Here is a 20,889-nt window from a genome sequence, read left to right on the forward strand (position 1 = left end):
GAAAAGAAGAAAAAAAGAAAAAGAACAAAAAACATAACAAAACCGTTTTGAATAAAAAGGAAAAAGGAATCGTTATAAGAAAAGGTAAAGAAGCAGTAGTTTGGGAAACTAATCTAGTTAGTGCGGTGGTTAGTGCATGAGGCGAACGACCATGAGATCGCGGGATCGATTCCCATCCAAAGCGCGCCTTTCCTGTCCTCGTGACAGGAAGGAAAGGAAGAAAAAGATGGGCCAGGCCGAGTTAACACGGCTGCAGGCACCGGTGTGCGGAAACAGCTATAACTGGCGCCTGCAACGCTAAATAGAAAATGCCGCAATTGAAGGCGCCCATGCCCATCCATCTCCGCCAAACCAGGTCGCCACCCCGCGCTGCTGCAGCGCAGAGAGGATAAGGACGAGCCCCTCGGTCTTGTCATCCCCCCAAGATCTTTTCCCACTTCCCCCTCACTCTACATCGCCGCTCCCCACCTTCCCAAATGTCGCTGTCGCCATGGCTGCCTCGTAGCCGCGCTCACCGTCGTCCCTGTGCCTCCTCTTCATGTCCGGGATCTCCGCCCCACTCAGCCACATCTCATGCACCGAGCCATTCGAGTCGGGGACCTGCATCTGCGCTGCCTTCGTCGTCTTCGTCTACGTCGGCCACCATGAGCTCGTTGTCGATTCGCCATCGTCCTGCACTCCCAGCTATCAACGGGCCTCCCTGCGCATTCTAGGTGAGCCACGCCTCCCCTCTGCCTCCCCCTCGAGCTCGAACTCGAGCTCTTGCGCGCGCCCCACAATAGCCATAACTCCATGATTCCCACATCTTGCTGCTGCCATGGCAGGGCTCGCGGCCGTTGACGCCGAGCATGGCAGCGCATTCCTGGTCCTCCTAGGAGGCCTGTGAGCCCCTCAGCCAGCCTGCTAACACACCTTAGCCTCGCACATGTGCAAGGACGAACGTCGGCTGCCACTCCACTCCCTACCGCCGCCCTTGTGGACCACCTCAGCCCGCGCCTATGTCGTAGAACGTTGCAGTTCGCTCCATCCGTTTGAACGGGGCTGGCCGCGCCCATTTAAGCGGCCCACAGGCAAATTCCGATGCCGTCCAAGCTGCGCCGCCGATGTTCTAGTCACCAACGCCTCGACCACGGGGTGCCACCGCCATTGGGTCACCAACAGGTGGGCCCCGCATGGGTTAACCATTAACCCCCCACCGAACCCTAATTGGCGGATGGGCCCCCACTATTTTTAATTAGGTTAGTTTGAAATTAAACATGTTAATTAATTTGACGCTGATAGAGAAGGCACACAACTTAACTAAACTAGATGATACCCCGCGCGTTGTCGCGGCATTCATAGTGCAAACAATTTGGACTGAATATTAATAAATATAATTCAAACATATTATCAATAATAGAAGTAAATGTAGATATACATTAGCAAACTCTATAAAGTGTAATTGTACATAACATTAAAATGTCTTGCAATTAGAGGAAAAAGGTATACATGTAGAATGTTCTTCTTCAGAAAAAATAATATAAGGCATTAAACTCTTACTTGTGTTATAAATACATGCACATATATATGATATGCAAGCTACTTACACTGACCCACTGAATAATAGATAAACCAATGTGTGGAGAAAATCTAGTCATTACCACTACTTAAAGAGTAATGGAGGCAAAGCCTTTCGATTTGGTTTTGGTTTAGTAGCTTCACCAGACATCACGTTATATCTTAGCCAAGCAACATGAATCTAAAATAGAAGACGAATAAATGATTGTCTATCATGACATCTATGTATAGCACAACGCCGATCACTCGGAAAAGCAAAAGAAAGAGTGAAAAACTGACACTTCTACCAAACTAAACCATATAAGAATATGGTTCGACAACAAAGAATACAATAGAAAACACCAAAATTGGGAAAATTTCTACTTTCAGCTAAATGTCTACTTTCAAAGTATATCTCATGACCACTCCACGTGAATGTAAATTGATCCAGCAATACTGTTTGACTCCATGGATACCAAGAACATGTAGCTTCTTTAACCTACATCTTCAAATCAAATATCTTAGACCTCCCGTAAAGTAAGTGTATGTATAAAATAGCCTATATCTAAGAGAAAATATACATGCAGTTGTATCCATGTTCACGATGAATTATACTTACTTTACTGTGAAACAACTAAGAAAACATGGATGCAAATAGTCAGCAAGCAAGAGAGGTATCGAGGTATCGATTGTATAATTGGATCTTACTCAGGCGTAGAGAAAATATGTGTACTTTCCACCAAATCATACTGTTAACCAATGCATAGCAACAAAAAGTAGACTTAAACAATAGAGTTGAAGAAAAAAATATAAGATTAATATGTAATACTACATGTGGAAATCTAATCAGTGTGTCGAAATCTTTGAGATGACTATCTGCATAACTGGTAAGGGAAATTCATGGTAATATATATATAAGTTGGTGAACATAATTCCATGTGAGGATAAATCTGGCAATCAGTTGACTTCCCTCTATACAGTTTGTCAAAATGTTGCAGAACTTGCCATTAACAAACAGCCATGTGCAGGAATAAAAAAGGCCACCTCAAGTCTAATAGATCTGTAGGAATAAAATTAGTCACCTCAAGTCTAAATTAGTTCCGCGGGAATCTTATAAAGTGCATGTTTTTGACTCAATCTAGACAGGATCAAGATTTAGGTGCATGTGTTAGCTTAGTCCAAATAATGTTCTGATTTGGGTGCGCATTCACTTGAGCCAACAGAAATTCAGAGTGGATGTGAAGGGAATGCAACAATTTTTTCTGCATGGTTGTTCCATAAAAGTGGATGTATTCAATTATTTGTGAACTAACTCATGAGACATCACATAAATATTAGCAACTCATCTGTAAGTTATTGCGGCAGTGAGGCAGCAAGGCAATAGCGGAGGATTGCAATTAGGGGGAATCTGGACTAACCTCATGAGTGAACTGGAAGAGCTACCGGCGCACAAAGCATATTGATTGCAACTTACGAATAAAAAATCCAGCTCACATTGGAGACAAATACCCATAGATTAAATGTAGAAAACCAAAAGGGATGGCTCACCGATGCATTCAAATTTCAATCAAGGCACAAGAGAGAGGGGGAACAAAGGAAAAGAAGCGGCACTAACGTTACAGAGCACCAGATCGATTCGTGCCATTATGAAACCGCAGTCCAAGAGAGCCGAGAGAGCCACCGTATGCCGTACCGGACTGGCGATCGTGACGGAGGGCACAAACATAGATCTCTTCTTAGGCGGCGCACTACTGCAGTGGGAAATGGAAAAGACTGATCCTTAATTTAAGTAGAGAGAGAGGAGTACGAACAAACAACATAGCAGGGGTGGGGGGTCGGATGGCTGTTCTTCTTCTAAGCTTGACGTTTGGGCTTTTTTCCTGCTGCGAGTAGAGACCATTGGGCTTCAGTTGTAACTTAAGTCTGAAAATATAGGGACAAAATTAGTTAAATGGGAAAATAATTGGTGATGTGGCAGGAAGCTGAGGTGGATAGGTTGCATGTTGAGAGAATTGCTAGTAGTGGGGATCAACTTCTTATTCTGCAAAAAAATAATTTAAATCGCTTTTCCGAAATGAGTGAAAATTTTGTTTTGGAATTCTTTGAAATTAGTCAAATATGTTGTTTTAAATGAGTTCATGAAGAAATACGGTGAGTGAAGGGCAATCTGCTCCGACCAATGGCCACGCAGCCGGAGCTTGGCAACAAGGACTATCTTGTGGACCAGCATGGGGAGAAGGCTGAAACTAACGTGAGATGCAGCTACTACTGCATTGTCCAAGGCTAGAGCATGTATTTGCTCTGAAACCTCACTGCGATGGAACCGTTCTTACTAGTCTCATGGACGATGACTCCTAGTATTTATAAGTGATGTACCAATGGTACCTCACGCCCTCCTAGTATTTATAGGAGATCAGACTGAGATGCGCCTTTTCTAATATATTAAATTTGTTTTGTCAGGTTAGAATGTTAGTTTTTTGATGAAAAATACTTTCATAGTATGATAAATTTTCAGTCTTTCCTAGCATATCCTTATAAAACACGAGAATCAAAGTTACATGCCGAGTATTCTGAAACATAATATCATTTTGTTGAAAGTTTCTGAGGTCTTGGGCTGATCAAGTTAAATGTTTCTTGCACAGATAATGTGTCGGGGATATCTAGCGACATATGCCAGGGGGTGGCTTATCATGGATGGGGACAGGAGTACGTCGTCGGGCCCTGGAAGCTGAAGTGAGCGAGATCTCGAACGCCTACGAGTCTTACCCAGGTTCGGAGCGCTCCATGGAGATAACACCCCTAGTCCTGCTCTGCGGGCTCTCTACGTGATGACTAACATCAATAAGGTAGCTCTAAGCCTACCCCCAGGGGTACAATGGTAATTTGTCCGGGTGTAGGTCCCGGATGACAGTGTCTCTAGGCGTCGGCTTCTCCGCCGGTTGTTGGGGCTCACCAATTGGTGGGTCCCGAAGGCTGTCAGGAACTTGGCCGACAGGTGGGCCCACCGCCTGTGGGCCACGCTAACTGCCCTTTACTGTAGCCTTGCCTTTGGTGACGACAGTCTTGTCGAGGGACGTATAGCTACAGTCCCGCCGCCTGGTGGGCGCTTACTGTAGCCACTCCCCATCTCATCAGATTAATGGCGCGTAGACTCTGAGGGGAGGGAGGGTCGCCTGCTAGAGGTCGGCCCGTCCTCATGGCTGACTCCTTGGGGTGCACCTTCTTCTAGCTGCTCGCTGATAGGTAGGGCCCGCCGCCTGTGGGCCATACCGACCGCACATCGTGGGAGCTCTACCAGGGAAAAGCCTATACACAGAATCTTACTAGGAGCGTTCTTTAAAACAAGGCGCTGCTGCTACGTACCAGTAGCGCGTGCTGACGAAACGCGTTGCTGACATGGATGTAGGAGTAGCACGCCTATGATAGGCTGTGCTACTGCCATAATTGCCATGACCCCACCGTGAAGCTAGTTATAGCAGCAGCGCCTCAATACAAAGAGCAATACTGCTACAGATCATAGAAGTAGTGCATTCACACTATAACCGCTACTACTAAGTTTACTACAAAATTTAGTCCCACCTCGCTCCGTGAACAGGGTTTTTACCACCTTAAATATGTTACTTCTCAACTATTACAACCACTTGGTCTTTGTTGAACTCCGTGTGTAGAATTTGTGGCCGCAATATGAGTCTCCTCCGGTTTCTAATTGTACACAAAGAGATCATTGATGATCAATGTATGTTTTATGTATATTTTTACATGTTTACACATCGCAGTAGCGCGTTTTGGGTGTAAGGCGCTACTGCTAGGTTCTTTAGCATTAGCGCGTTTCTCTATAGTGCGCTACTGCTAAGCCATTCTATCTTCCCCAACCGGCCGCCCCTCATTCTCCTCTCTCCACTCACACTCGCTCGATCTCCCCCCTCAATCCCCCTGCGCCGGTCCTCCCCCGCCGGCCGCCGTCGCCTACCCCTTCTCCCTTTGCACCGTCGTCACCTCCTTCTCCTCCTCCCTGGACTTGGTAATCCTTCGCCGACCGCCCTCCTCCCCGGCCGGCGCTTCAACGCTCCACCTTCCTCCTATGTCCTCAAGCCTCCTCCCTCCTCCAGTCACCCCTCCTTCTCCCTTGTCCCTCCTCTATCCACAACCCCTCCTCCCTGCTACATCTTGATTTAGTAGGGTAGTTCATATGCAACATTTTGATTTAGTTGATATGATTTACTTGATCTAGTAGGCTTGTTGATTTAGTTGATTTAGAACATTTTGATTTAGTTGATTTAGTAGGCTAGTTAATTTAGTTGATTAAGTAGGCTAGTTGATTAGGTTGATTGAGAACATTTTGATTTAGTTGATTTAGTAGGCTAGTTGATATGCAACATTTATAGAGAGAGACAGAGATAGAGATATATGATAGTTGATAGTTTTTAGTTGATATGATTAACTGATTAGTAAAAATTTAGACATAGTTGATAGTTTTTAGTTGATATATGCCTCTGGTCATATATAACACTTTGATATAGGATAGTTTCTTGGGTTTAGAATAGTCAAAGCTAGTTTGCTATGTTTGTTTGCATGTTGAGCTTGATGATCATTGTCGGTGTCAAAACGGCGGATCTCGGGTAGGGGGTCCCGAACTGTGCGTCTAGGCCGGATGGTAACAGGAGGCAAGGGACACGAAGTTTTACCCAGGTTCGAGCCCTCTCGATGGAGGTAAAACCCTACGTCCTGCTTGATTAATATTGATGATATGGGTTGTACAAGAGTAGATCTACCACGAGATCAGAGAGGCTAAACCCTAGAAGCTAGCCTATGGTATGATTATTGTTCTGTATGTTGTCCTACAGACTAAAACCCTCCGGTTTATATAGACACCGGAGAGGGTTAGGGTTACACAAAGTCGGTTACAATGGTAGGAGATCTGTATATCCGTATCGCCAAGCTTGCCTTCCACGCCAAGGAAAGTCCCTTCCGGACACAGGACGAAGTCTTCAATATTGTATCTTCATAGTCCAGAAGTCCGGCTGAAGGTATAGTCCGGCCATCCGGTCACCCCCTAATCCAGGACTCCCTCAGTAGCCCCTGAACCAGGCTTCAATGATGACGAGTCCGGCGCGCAGATTGTCTTCGGCATTGCAAGGCGGGTTCCTCCTCCAAGTACTTCATAGAAGATTTTGAATACAAAGATAGTGTCCGGCTCTGCAAAATGAGTTTCCACATATTGCCATAGAGAGAATAACATTTACACAAATATAATCTGCTGACGTAGTCCGTAGTGTGACACACCACGGCCAAGCCTTTATCCGAGTCGTTTTATTATCCCACCTCAGCACGTCATGCGAGGCGGTTTCCTTGGCACGTCTTGTAAAAGCAGAGATCGTGTCCCCTTATTCCGGGATTCTCATCAATACGAGCGTGGGTAACCCAACCGCGCCATTGATTACAGCGCTTGGAGATAAGCGAGTTTTACCAGGCTGGTGGGGACACGTAGTTGCGTCCACCCATATAAGGGGATAAGGATCCACCTTTTCACCTATGCCTTCTTCCTCCCGTGCTTATCCATTCTCGCACACTCGAGCTCCAGCGCCCAAGTCCGCACTCCCCACCTCAACCTTCTCCAGCCATGTCCGGAGCGGGAGGCAAGTGGATGGTCTCCTCCGTCACGGAGGGACACATCAAAAAACTGAGGAAGGCCGGATACTTGTCTAACGACATAACGTACCGGCTTCCCGAAAAGGGGCAGCTCATCCCTACCCCTAGGCCCCATGAGAAGGTGGTGTTCCTCCCCCATTTCCTCCGCGGATTGGGCTTCCCACTTCACCCATTTGTCCGGGGGCTCATGTTCTACTATGGCCTGGATTTCCACGATTTGGCCCCGAACTTTGTCCTCAACATCTCGGTGTTTATCGTCGTGTGCGAGGCTTTCTTCTGCATCCGCCCCCACTTCGGCCTATGGCTCAAGACTTCCAATGTCAAGCCGAAGGTGGTGCGCGGCAACCAGGCGGAGTGCGGAGGCGCCATGGTGGGCAAGATGCCCAACGTCTTATGGCTCGACGGCTCCTTTGTGGAGACCCTGAAGGGGTGGCAATCGGGGTGGTTTTACATCACCGAGCCGCGCGACCCCGAATGGGTCGCAGCCCCCGAGTTTTGATCCGGACCCCCTACGCGGCTCACCTCCTGGAAGGAGACGGGCCTGTCGTGGGGTAAAAAAGGAGAACTGACCGGACTCCAAACATGCGTCCAAACCCTGGTGGACCAGAAGCTCAAACTTGTCAACGTAGTCCAGGTTATCTCATCCGCCTAATCCTCCCGTGTCAACAACGGGCTTTCATCCTGTGGGAGTTCGACCCGGCGCGGCACCGAACTCTGAGCAGGCTCTTCGACACGACGTATGAAGATGCCTGGAAGGTGCTTTTCAAGGGCGCCGAGGCCCCCGCATCCGCTACCGAGGGTCGCGGATTCAGTACGCAGCATCACGCTCATGCAGTAAGCTGTTTTTTTCCTTTTACAGGGTATCAGTTTTTCATAGTTTGACTCCATGCGGGATCTAAGCTCCCTTACCTTTGACAGGATTGATAGGAGACGTCCGGACAGATCAACTGTCCGACTCCTTTGCCCGAAGGCCCAGCGAACGCTCGTTTGGCGAAGCTGCTGGTTCCGGCACCCCATGTGTGCCGGAGAAGAAGGCCAAGAGGAACGCCACGGGGACTCGAAAGAGTGCCCAGCACCTGGAGGTGTCGGATCCCTCATCCGACGACTCCAAGACGCACTCCTCCCATGAAGACGAGGAGGAGGAAGAAGAGACCCCTCCCCCTCCAGCGGGAAAACCCTTCCTCCGGACTACTCCACCGACGCCGACGATGGCGGAGAGGAGTGGCCGCTCAGGGCCAAGCCCCTGGCAAAATCGTAAGTATCCGGATACCAGAGTAATTCATAGTATTCGTTTATTGCACAACTTTCCCTTATGTCAAATATGTTTATGCAGCCCACCTAAAGACCGGCGCCACAAGGAGGGAGGAGGTGGTCCTGAAGGCGCCGCAAGGCGACCTCCCAGACTCCAGGAGTAAAGGGGATGAAACCCCCCAGGGCTCCAAGTCCGGCTCTAGGTCGGACACAACACCGGAACCTTCAAAGGTTCCAGAGTCCAACGGGGGACCTCCTTCCAAGAGGAGCAAGCCCACCGTGCCGCTGACCCCCGTCCAACCGGAGGCACCGGACAATCTGTTGGAGGCGCTCCAAGGCGCCTCCATCAACGAGGAGCACCGCACCATTATGAGTGCGGTCGTCCAGAAGGTTCAGTCCGCCAAGAGCGGACTGAGTGAAGCTTGTACTAGCCTTTTAACAGGCTTGGAGGTAAGTAAAGAATGTGTAAATAATATTACCGCATAGACAGTAGCCCCTGATGCTCTGTTTGGCGTTCGGGAAGAAAAGCCGTATAGAGGATCAAATAAAATTCACAGGAGTCTAACAAAAAGGAGTCAATATGCGTATGCAGGCTTCTCTGCTTGCGTCCGCCGCACTGATTGCGGAAGTGGACACGCTAAAGCAGAACCTCGAGCGGTCCGAGCAAGAGCTCGGGCGTGCCAAGAAGCAGCTCGAGGACAATGAAAGTAAGAAATACCTTGTTTATATATATATATATATATATATATATAAAGGTGCAATTGCAAAAAATGACAGGATTATCGTGGCTATTGTAGGGACCACGTCTGAGGTGGCGAACCTTAAGCAAGCGCTGCTCGAGGCCGAGAAGAGGGCGGCCACAGAGCGCACCGAGCGGGAGAAGTATGAGGCCCAGGTTGGCAAGGTGCGGCAAGAGCTCCAGGTTCTCATAAAAAACATGAGAGTTTGGAGCTTGACTCAAAGACGCGAGCATCCGAGCTCGTGGCAGCTATTGAAAATGCCAAGTCTGCCAAGGCCAAATCCCAGAAGACCCTCCAGGAGTTGGATGAGGTGAAGAAGATAGCTGCGGGTAAGGCATTCTTTATGCAAAGCAAACACATAAACGTGAGTTATTTGTTACTTACCCGAATCCGGAGCTCTCCAGGAGCGTTTGCAGATCTTCCCCAGAGTGTGTCCGATGCCACCGCATTCTATCGAGCCGAGGAGGGCAGCTCGACAGAGAAGGTGTTCTGGTCTCAGTACGGTGAGGCCGGACACCCCGTGCCCTGAGCGACCAGCTGAAGCAACTGGTCAAGCTCCACAAGGCGACCGAACAGGCCATGAAGGGCCACATAGTTTGGTTATGGCCTGGAGAGGCTCTGCCTGGGAGCTATTTTGGGCTGGTGCGGCGGCTGGTGGGGGCCTGTCCGAGGCTCGAAGTCATCAAGCGCTCCGTCTGCATTGAAGGTGCCCGTAGGGCCCTTTCCCGTGCTAAGGTGCACTGGGGCATGCTGGATGTTGAGAAGCTTGTGAAGGACGGGCCACCGCTGGGGAAAGAGCATCGCAAGCCCGAGAATTACTATAAGGATGTTCTGAAGGGTGCCTGCCTTGTGGCGGATGAATGTTCCAAGGATGTATTTTTTGAGTAAAACTCGCTCGTTTTGTCCTGTGCGCTGAAAACTTGTTCATATGCGCTAAGCAATGCTGTTGGAATTTAAAATATTACCTTCTGTGCGGCTGTTTATCAATTCTGAGAGATGGCGAGTCGTCGGCTTCTGCCCCCATGCCGCTAGTGCTGGGGTGTTCGGGGATAAACCTGAGCGCTCTTTTTCCCATGTTTGGGTCCTTCGAGGGAGGCGCTCAGCACAACGAACAAGGCAATCGGACTATAATGCCTGAACACTCTCACTTAGCCATAGAATTCTATAATTTTAAATTTCGGTGAAGCCCCTGGTATTCGGAAGACCGAGTTCGGGGCACTATCCACGCCTTGGCCGGACAGAGCCGACTCCTCGCTCTAAGCGGCATAAGTCTTTAGGGACTCGAAAAACCTCTCGAACAGCGACCGGCTCTCGCTTCATCATGACAGTCAGTTTTACCTTTCTCCACTGAGGTGCTCGACCCAGCTCAACTGGGGCACAATCGCAGTGGTTCTCCTAGTGCTACCTTAGCCGATATAGCGGAATGTAAGGCACCAAAACATAGGAGCCGGGCAAACCCAACTATTGACCCAAGACATGATTCGAAGCCGATGCATATAATGCTATAAGTTCGGGGTGCCGCACTTGTTAAAGTGTTCGGACTTCTCACACCATATTGAGGGGTACTGAAGCCCCTGGCGTATTTTGGCCGTACCAAAGTGTACGGGTGCAACATGTCGTTAAGGAACATATATTAAAAAAAGAGTAATGCAAAAATAGAGAAAAGCTATGCATTGTTTATTAAAGAGGGCTGCGATCAAAGAAGAACGATACAAATAATGCGATAAGCAAAAGGTTGGACTATTTAACATGTCCGTTCCAAGAGAAAGCTGCGGAATAATATGCGAAACAGGTATACTGCTCGTGATAGAGACAACCTGGGAGTTCCGTAATGTGGCGTGGCTTGTCTGCTTCCCTGGTTCTTGCATCGTTTGTGCGGCAATTGAACTGCCGAACAGGCCTTCCGAAGGATGGAATCCTGAAAGTAAGAGAAATTTAAAAAATCGGCAGCCCCTGGTACGGTTTAAGCCGTGTTTCGGGCGTGCCGTGATGGTGCCCCTCCCCCTGTACCCATGGTATCTCTAGAGCGTAGTTATGTACGCGAAGTGCTGGCGTCGCCTTTTTGTGAGGGCTGGGGTTGGGGCCGCATTGCTACGCCTTCTCGGATCGTGCCAGGCGGTCTTGTTGTAGTTTACTCCGAGCATGCTTGACTGTGTCCAGTCGTTTAGTGGCCGGACTGGAGAACTGCCTGGAGAGGCTGCTTTGTACTTCTGCTGCAAGGGCCATCGTGTGCTCCTCCATTCGGAGGGAGCGTTCGGTGTTTCCATTGACCATAATTACTCCTCGAGGGCCTGGCATCTTGAGCTTAAGGTATGCGTACTACGGTACCGCATTGAACTTGGAGAATGTGGTTTGCCCGAGCAGTGCGTGATAGCCACTGCGGAATGGGACTATGTCGAAGATTAACTCCTCGCTTTAGAAATTATCCGAAGATCCGAAGACCACTTCAAGTGTGACTGAGCCTGTACAGTTGGCCTCTACACCTGGTATTACACCTTTAAAGGTCGTTTTGGTGGGCTTAATCCTCGAAGGATCTATGCCCATTTTCCGCACTGTATCCTGGTAAAGCAGGTTCAGGCTACTGCCGCCGTCCATAAGGACTCTAGTGAGATGAAATCCGTCAATAATTGGGTCTAGAACCAATGCGGCAAATCCGCCATGACGGATGCTAGTGGGATGGTCCCTTCGATCAAAGGTGATCGAGCAGTAGGACCATGGGTTGAACTTTGGGGCGACTGGCTCTACCGCGTATACGTCCCTTAACGCGCGCTTCCATTCCCTTTTGGGGACGTGGATTGCGTATATCATGTTCACCGTCCGCACTTGTGGGGAAAACCCTTCTGTCCACTGTTGTTCGGTGGCCGGGGCTCCTCGTCGTCATCGCTATGCAGCCCCTTGTCTTCATTTTCGGTGTTTAACTTGCCTTCCTGCTTGAACACCCAACAATCCCTATTGGTGTGATTGGCTGGCTTTGCGGGGGTGCCATGTATTTGGCACAAGCGGTCAAGTATTCGGTCCAAACTAGACGGGCCCCTAGGATTCCTTTTGAATGGCTTTTTCCGCTGACCGGATTTAGAGCCTCCGAATCTGGCATTAACTGCCGTATCCTCAGCATTGTCGTCGTTAATGCGGTGCTTCTACTTGTTGCGACGCGACCTGCCACTACTGTCCTTGGTATCCGAATTACCAGGGTTCTTGGTCATATTGTTGCTACGAGCAAGCCAGTTGTCTTCTCCCGCGCAAAAGCGGGTCATGAGTGTCGTGAGTGCTGCCATAGACTTCGGCTTTTCCTGTCCAAGGTGCCGGGCAAGCCACTCGTCACGGATATTGTGCTTGAAGGCTGCTAGGGCCTCGGCGTCCGGACAGTCGACTATTTGATTTTTCTTTGTTAGGAACTGATAGAGGCTAAGGTGTCCCGATGTTTCGATGAGATGGTGGCTATCGTTTTTTGTGGGAGTCGACCTTGACGATCCGACAACAAATGTGCGAGACGTCGCGCCTTAGCAATCGCTAAACCAACTTCCGAGGGGTATTGACCACGCCGGAGCACGATCAACCTGACCACGAGGGTCTGTTTCCTGCGAGCAAACGAAGAACAAGCAAGAAACTGAGATTGCAATCGGGATATTGCGAATATAAGATGAAAGCTTTATTGATCAAGGTGGGGTTCTGTGACGTCTTGGTCTGGTCGCTGGACACAAACGAAGTACGCGAAGTTGCAGCTATGGCGAACTTTTAATCTAAACAAAACCCAAAGTCTAAACGACGCCCTAAGGGCTGTATATATGGAGGAAGAGGGGGGGGGGGAATTTCATGGCCCTTGAGGGTGGGGTCCGAAACCAACCCTAACTCTTGTTTCCCCACACATACGGACTCTAAAAATAGCCTATACTTAAGTATTTCAAAATTACATGGGCCTGGCCCATTAATAAGGTGACGCAGCACCTAGAATAGCCTATGGACGAATATTATGAAGTGGCATCTTGTATATATCGTCCAAGGCTTCATGCACTCCTTATGGCGGCTTCAAAGTCCTGAAATCATCACTTGTAACTCCGTTCTTGATCCCCTTGCGCATGCCATCAACTCCATGCGTGTTCTTGCTCCAATGTTCATCCTTCTCCAAGCTAGGCCCTTCATTTGTAAGCAAAACAAATGTATCCAATTTAGGCAGCATCATAATCTCATGAACATTAGAATCATTACCAAGAAACGAAAGTACCTGGTAATTTAATTGGCGTGCGCGAGCTCTAGTAATTGGTCCAGTATATGTAACAGTAGGGGCTGTGGGTGTAACAATGGTATTTATGTCCTCATCAGGAACCATGTCCAGAATTGCCTGGCCGATTCATCTGGCTGCTGAATTACGTGACTTAGGTCATCGGCGTCTGGGGGTCGCACATAAGTGCCCTGGAAATTGTTGAGGAATGCAGCTTCCAGGTCCTCCCAACAACTAATTGATCCTGCTGGCAAGTTGTTAAGCCAATGCCGAGCTGGTCCTTTGAGCTTGAGTGGGAGGTATTTGATGGCGTGGAGATCATCACCGCGGGCCATGTGGATATGAAGGAGATAATCCTCGATCCATACCATAGGATCTGTTGTGCCATCATATGATTCGATATTTACGGGTTTGAAACCCTCGGGGATTTGATGATCCATTACTTCGTCTGTGAAGCATAGTGGGTGTGCGGCGCCTCTGTACTGGGCTATGTCACGACGTAGCTACAATGAGCTTTGTCTACTGTGTTCGGCCCTACCGGATTTATGTCCGGCGTGACGGTTATTGTTTCGAGTCGTGGGGCGCCCACGCGATCCATAGATCGATCTTGTTTGCCTTGCCTTGTCCTCCAACATATCTCACAAGTTTGGCGCATTTTCCCGTGCCTTGGTACGGGGTGCGGCTTGAGTGGAGGGCCGAGAGGCCTCTCTGTCGCAGCCACGAGTTGGCCGGTCGGCCGTATCAAGTGCTTCCTCCTCTAATCGGGGTAGCAACCTGCGCTTTGGGTAGCTCTTGGAGGGGCGTTCGAGTTTATGCTCTTCGGCCGCAAGGACTTCAGTCCATCTGTCGACTAGCAAATCTTGATCAGCTCTAAGTTGTTGATGTTTTTTCTTGAGGCTTCTTGCCATGGCCATAAGCCTGCGTTGAAAATGCTCTTGCTCGACGGGTTCGTCGTCGTCGAGGCTTGCCTCATCTTCGGAGGGAGGCATATGATTATCGTCCTCGACCTCTCTGTCTGCCGCTCTCTCAAGAGGGCTGGTTTCTCCATCCTCCTGTGCTGAATCTTGCTGGAGGGGGTTTTCTTTGGCACTCTCACGAGTATTATTATCTCCTGTGCTTGAATCACCGTATTTGTTTTGGCGGGATTTTGAGCGGCGCCGCTGACGCCGGCGCTTAGGCTGTTTCTTGGAGGGGTCATCCTCCGCTGTTCCATCGCCATCTCCTTCTTTTGGGGTGTCCACCATGTATATGTCATATGACGAGGTGGCTTTCTAGGGCCTAATAGGCGCTGGTTCTTCATCGTCTCCTTCATCGGCGTCCATACCGTTGATGTCTTCAGAGTCGAAGTTGAGCATGTCGGTTAAATCGTCGACAGTGGCTACAAAGTGTGGTGGGTGGGTTTTGAATTTCTTCATCATCCGTACCCCAACCTTGCTGACCGTAGTCCGGCCAGGGCTCTCCTAATAAAGAGAGAGACTTCAGTGTCCTTAGAATATCGCCGAAAGGCGAGTGCTGAAAGATGTCCACAGCAGTAAACTCCATGATCGACGCCCACTCGGATTCGATCGGCAGGGGCGTGGAGGGTTCGGAGTCCGGAGAGGAGTCCGGCTCCTTGGAGTCATGAGTCTCGCAGAGTGCGGGGCTGGTGTTCGGCTCGATCGCCATTGGGATCGCAGCCCCCGAGGCGGCGTCCAACCACCCATCCTCGATCGACGCAGTTGGCTCCGAATTAAGGGTCGAAGCCGATGCGGGTGCGGCCTCCAGGGCACTATTCGACGGCAGAGCTAGATCATGCTCATCGTGACAGTGCGGCGCGCTCGGCAGTGGATCGAATCCGTCGATGATCAAGTCCCCGCGGATGTCAGCCGTGTAGTTCAAGCTTCCAAATCTGACCTGACGGCCAGGGGCATAGCTTTCGATCTGCTCCAGATGGCCAAGTGAATTGGCCCGCAGTGCGAAGCCGCCGAAGACGAAGATCTGTCCGGGGAGGAAAGTCTCACCCTGGACTGCATCGCCATTGATGATCGTAGGAGCCATCGAGCCTGACGGCGACGACACAGAGGAACTCTCAATGAAAGCACCAATGTCGGTGTCAAAAACGGCGGATCTCGGGTAGGGGGTCCCGAACTATGCGTCTAGGCCAGATGGTAACAGGAGGCAAGGGACATGAAGTTTTACCCAGGTTCGGGCCCTCTCGATGGAGGTAAAACCCTACATCCTGCTTGATTAATATTAATGATATGGGTAGTACAAGAGTAGATCTACCACGAGATCAGAGAGGCTAAACCCTAGAAGCTATCCTATGGTATGATTGTTGTTCTGTATGTTGTCCTACGGACTAAAACCCTCCGGTTTATATAGACACCGGAGAGGGTTAGGGTTACACAAAGTCGGTTACAATGGTAGGAGATCTGTATATCCGTATCGCCAAGCTTGCCTTCCACACCATGGAAAGTCCCTTCCGGACACGGGACGAAGTCTTCAATCTTGTATCTTCATAGTCCAGGAGTCCGGCTGAAGGTATAGTCAGGCCATCCGGACACCCCCTAATCCAGGACTCCCTCAATCATCCCATGCGAAGTTATTGTTTTCTTTGCTCATATTTCTTTAGGAAAATGGAGCGACCACCACCACCATGTCGACTGTGCAAGTCAAGGTGCGCCAGCAGCCTTGCAACTGGCAAGCTGTTCGGCATTTACTTCCAACCGAGTTTTCGTCATGCGGCGGTAAGAAATTATATGAAATGTAACAACTATTTTGTTTTTAGTTTTGGCATTAATGCATTGTGTCATTTTGCTTTTTGTACATAGACCTGGAGCATGAGGATCACCTCTGTCCTGAATATCCATAGTTCTTTCAGTCCTAGATCTCAAGACGAGATCCTTTTGTAGTGGTGGAGTGCTGTAACACCCCAGATGTAAAACTTCCATATTTGGAGACGCACCCAGGCTTGTCATGGTCAACACCAAGTGTTTTTCCTCTTTGTGGGTTTCATTTTGGGTTTGCCTTGTTTCCGTTTTGGCATTGTCTTGTCATTACTTGTCATCTTGCATTTGTTCTTTCATGTTGTTATCATGTGGTGCATCATGTTCCTTGCCATGTTGTTGTGCATTGTCTTAGTCATGCATGTTGCCTTCTGGCATGCCCATGTGTGTCTCTTGCATCATCTCTTCCCCTTCCTTCCTTTCCCCCATTTTTTTGCAAGTGACATTTTTTCCTGCCTCCATAAATGTTCAATTTTCCCCAATAAATCTGGCATAATGTCCTAAATCCCTCTGCCAAGTTTTACCTGTTTTGGAATTGTTTTGGTTAGGTTCTAAAAAGGCTCAAGTTTGAATTCAATTCAAACTTGAATTATTTTACTTCCTGTAAAAATCTTCAAACCAATTTTATTCAATAGTGCATAATTTCAAGATCCCGAGGATATTGTTATATCTCTCAAACACCTTCCCAAAGTCCCTGTGCTTTTCCTTTTGGTTTTTCTGTCTGAGGAAAATGGGAAAATATTAGCAGCAGAGCAGCCCGGCAGCAGCAACCCACCTGGGCCTCGGCCTCCCAGGCCGGCCCAGCTAGCCCCCCCCCCACGCACCAGCAGGGACAGTGCGCTAGCCAGCCTACTCTCTCTCCCCTCCTTGCTTTTCTCAGCTATGCCTGAGCCTACCCCCGCTAGCGCTTCGCCAGGTGGCGCAGCCGGCCCCGCTCGTTAGCGCCTACCCTATTCCTCACACCCACCTTTTCCCTCTCCTCTCCCGTCGCCATGGGGACCACGAGCATGAGAGCGCATGAGCTTGCGCTGCTCACCGTAGCCCCTTTTAAGCCCCCACTGCTTGTCCCGTGCCTCTCCTAGGTTTTCCCTCGTCCGCCACTGCAGTCGCCTGGTGGGTATAGCCACCAGATCCGTCGTTTTGGCCGAGTCCCAAGCGCATCTGGGAGCATGAGCTCGTCACCGGCGTGAACCGCGTCAACATTCGCCTCTCCAACCTTGTCCCTCTTCTTCCCCGTCTCCCGCGACGTCCCCGTCATCGACTACGTGCAGCTGGAGCCCCTGCAGTGACCTCTTCTTCCTCGTCTTCGACTCCGGCCGCTGAACCTTCTCGATTGTCGCCGTCGACGTCTCCGTCCACCTCCTAGCCAGCCAAGTGCACCCACGTGCTCGTGGTGAGCTTGCGCTCCTCCCCATCCTCCCCCCTCATTTATACAGTCCGTCGCCGTTTGCTGCTCGCGCCCGATCGTGCCGTAGTCGGACCTCGCGCAAACTAGTGCTCCGAGTAACCTTTGCGGTTTTTGCCATGTCTAGGAGATTCCAAGCGCCGCACGCGTCCGAGCCAAGAACTTTGCCGCCTGTTTAGCCCCACGCCTCGCCATGTTCATCCTCGCCGTTGCCGCCTCGGTAGATCGCCGCCGGCATCGCTTCACTCTACGCCCGGTGCACCTAGCAGCACCCGGAGGTGCGGGATCTTCCCGCGATCATTTTGCGCCCCTCCACCGCACCAAAGGGTCACCGGAGCAACTCCGGCGAGGCCCCACCGTCCTCGGTCCACCGCCGGCGCACACCTCTGTTTTTCCCCTATTTCACCGCGTCTGTGTCACCGCTATGTGGGCCCTCGTTGGACCCACCCGTCAGCCTCCCAGTGGACCAGGTCCCACCTGTCATCCCCTCTCCTTTTTTTCTTTTTTTTGTTTTATTTCCAGTGCTTTCCGTTTCTAGCAAGGGCCCAGATACCAATTAGGGAAAGTCCATTTCGAGATACTTCCCTTTAGGGAAGATGCCATTTCTGTTTCATGCCATATTAGGCAGGTTGCATCTTAGAGCATTTGTGGGGATTTTTCTACAGTAACCCCCACATATTATATATGTTTTTGGGGTAGAAAAATCCCACCAATCCAGTGGTGGAATTAGTTTCTGCATTTGATTAAGTTCATGAACATGGAATTTTACATCATGATGCTGTTTTGTCATTTTTGTGTGATTTATTTCAATCATGCTATGTAGGTGTTTGGCACATGGTTAGCTTCATTTTTATGCCTACTACTCCCTCCGTTCCAAAATATTTGTCTTTTTAGTGATTTCAACTGGCTACCACATACAGATGTATATAGACATATTTTAGAGTGTAGATTCACTCATTTTGCACTGTATGTAGTCACTTGTTAAAATCTCTAGAAAGACAAATATTTAGGAATGGAGGGAGTACATGATAGTATCTATTCCACGTCATTTAGTGCACTATGATGAGTGAAACAAGCATGCCAAGTTGCTATCATAATCTGTTTGTGCCATGTTCTTTTTTCCACCAAGTCTGAAACTGTTAATAAAACTTGCAATGTTTACATGGGTGCCATCATATCATCTATGCCTTTTTGGCTCATGTTCACTAAGGAACTTTTGTTCTATGCTTTTGGTAGAGTCATTGCATGCCTTTGTTTGCTATGATATGTTAATGTAGCATATTTTTTGCTTGCTCTAAACATTGCTTCCTGATGTTGTTTTTGACATGTTAGTATTTTAACTAAGTCTGTGAAGCTGATATCTTTTGTACTTTTGCCATGCTTGTTTGAACCTGTTCTTGTGTGATTTAGCCATAGCTCAGTGTTCATGTTTTGTCAAGCATCTCTTGTACATCACTGCCATATGATTTGTTTCTATGTTGGAGTGCAGTAGCTTAGTTTCTTGTTGCATTCTCGATGGCATCGTGCTGTTAATTGCAGAATTGTGTCATTATTGTTTTGTTGCCATTTGCAAACTGTCCATCCGTTTCCGGTGATCTTTATATCGATTTCGACCGAAATCATCTCATCTTTCTAGCGGCACACTTGGTTTTCCAAGTTGATGCCTTGATCATTCTTTCCCTTCCGGAGCACGCATATGCATTGCATATCATATCTTGCATATCATGCCATGTATTGCATCATATTGCTTGTGCATTGCACCATGATTGATTGTTGGTCCTTTGCTTGTGTTCTTGCTTTGGGTAGAGCTGGGAGACGAGTACGTGACCGAGGAACCTGTTGAGTACGCTATCGAGGATCAAGCTTTCGACAACTCTGAGAACATTGCAGGCAAGATGACCATACCATTGAAATCACTTCTATCTTTGCTTTGCTAGTTGTTCGTTCTATCGCTATGTCGCACTACCTACCACTTGTTGTATCATGACTCCCATATTTCCATGTCAAGCCTCTAACCCACCTTTCCTAGCAAACCATTGTTTGGCTATGTTACCGCTTTTGCTCAGCCCCTCTTATAGCGTTGCTAGTTGCAGGTGAAGATGAAGTTTGAAGGAACTTCCAAAAATTCAACTCGCGGTATATATATACCCAGTCACTGTTGGTTTGACCGAGTGGAACGACTCGGTGGCACCGAGATGTAGAGTCGCAAGTCATTACTGCAACTCGGTGAGACCGAACAGTTCTAATTCGTTGCACCTAGGTGAAAACCTAGCTCAACTCAATGATTTCAGTGAGACCGAAAGGAATGAATCGGTCAAATTGAAAGCCATTAAGAGGTTTTGCAAGTTTAAGCCCTTAACGGATCAGTGGCTCCGAGTGCTCCTCACCTGGAGGGTCCGAATTCAACTTGATCAAACTTTGTGATGTAGCATGAATAGAGTTTGAGACGGGAAAAACATAGATAGCTACAGGGAGTTCTTAGGCATTCTTGTCCATCCATTTGGGAAAAATAAAAGCCAAACAATCAAAACAACAAATGGATGTCCTTGAATGGGTGCAACCAACATGCTCACACAATAAGATAGCAAATGAAATATCTGGCAAATCATGCACAAACACTCTAGCATCTATCAAGCAATTGGCGATGACTAGGCCATCTATGTATGAGTATGTTGACTGAGGAGTCAAATGCGAACATTTGATCGTAGTCCATACTCATCATTTAAGCTCCTGTGGGATTACCACTTTTACATAAGGCATTGTTGTGTCCACACCTTTAGAGTTGCTTTAGCTTAGTTCTTAGAGAAAAACTCCCCTAGAGGAATGAACTACCCTTGGGTTTTGTCGATGATGACTTCATGTAGTTGTTGAAGATGTAGATGCTCAATGTTGATGTAGATCATTTGGAGCAATCCTTTGGAGTGAGTCGCACTCTCAATACCTGCATGTTTTAGTCCCACAAGGAACATACACGAATATCCATAGACATAGAGTGAAATACACATACGATGTTGTCCATGAAAGCATTAGGTTACCTTGTCTCATGTCTTACCAACAAGAGGGTTTGTGACTCCTTGAACTAGTGCAAGGTGTGAAAGTTGATTGCACTTGTCCTAGCCAAAATGAATATGAGTGAAGTATGTTGGCGGAGTCACCCTCAAGAACTCTCTAGTTCTTCTTCTTTCGGACCCATATCAACTTGATGTGGATCCTTGGAGTTGTAGTCGAACTTGATGAAGTAGAACTTGATGTAGTCTTGGGAACCCACTTGACCAAGGCCTTTGGAGCTTCTTCAAATGAATCAATCTCTTGTTGAAACTTGTC

The 20,889-nt window shown here is 48.6% G+C and overlaps 1 protein-coding gene and 1 long non-coding RNA gene across 2 annotated transcripts; both read left to right on the forward strand.

Annotated features, from left to right (window-relative positions):
- The first annotated feature begins 415 nt into the window (after positions 1 to 415).
- Positions 416 to 4,575, forward strand: LOC125513273 (uncharacterized). The gene is made up of 2 exons (XR_007285843.2): positions 416 to 713; positions 4,179 to 4,575. It is a non-coding gene; the product is annotated as an uncharacterized LOC125513273 (long non-coding RNA).
- Positions 4,576 to 5,220: 645 nt separating this feature from the next.
- Positions 5,221 to 16,541, forward strand: LOC147965042 (uncharacterized). The gene is made up of 5 exons (XM_087530259.1): positions 5,221 to 5,272; positions 8,519 to 8,886; positions 9,029 to 9,143; positions 9,234 to 16,121; positions 16,206 to 16,541. The coding sequence occupies exons 1-4, from the start codon at positions 5,221 to 5,223 to the stop codon at positions 9,488 to 9,490; spliced, it is 792 nt and encodes a 263-aa protein (XP_087386385.1). The 3' UTR covers positions 9,491 to 16,121; positions 16,206 to 16,541.
- Positions 16,542 to 20,889: the final 4,348 nt, after the last annotated feature.

This window comes from Triticum urartu, chromosome 6A, assembly GCF_056163025.1.
Source record: "Triticum urartu cultivar PI428250 chromosome 6A, HENAU_Tu73, whole genome shotgun sequence".
Taxonomy (NCBI): Eukaryota; Viridiplantae; Streptophyta; class Magnoliopsida; order Poales; family Poaceae; genus Triticum; species Triticum urartu.

Bases quoted from the DNA above. Each gene is read 5' to 3' on its own strand.
- LOC147965042 (XM_087530259.1), top strand. From the start codon at position 5,221: ATGAGTCTCCTCCGGTTTCTAATTGTACACAAAGAGATCATTGATGAT. The intron at 5,273-8,518 runs GTATGTTTTATG...ATGTTTATGCAG, and splicing joins AGAGATCATTGATGATCAAT to CCCACCTAAAGACCGGCGCC. The intron at 8,887-9,028 runs GTAAGTAAAGAA...ATGCGTATGCAG, and splicing joins GCCTTTTAACAGGCTTGGAG to GCTTCTCTGCTTGCGTCCGC.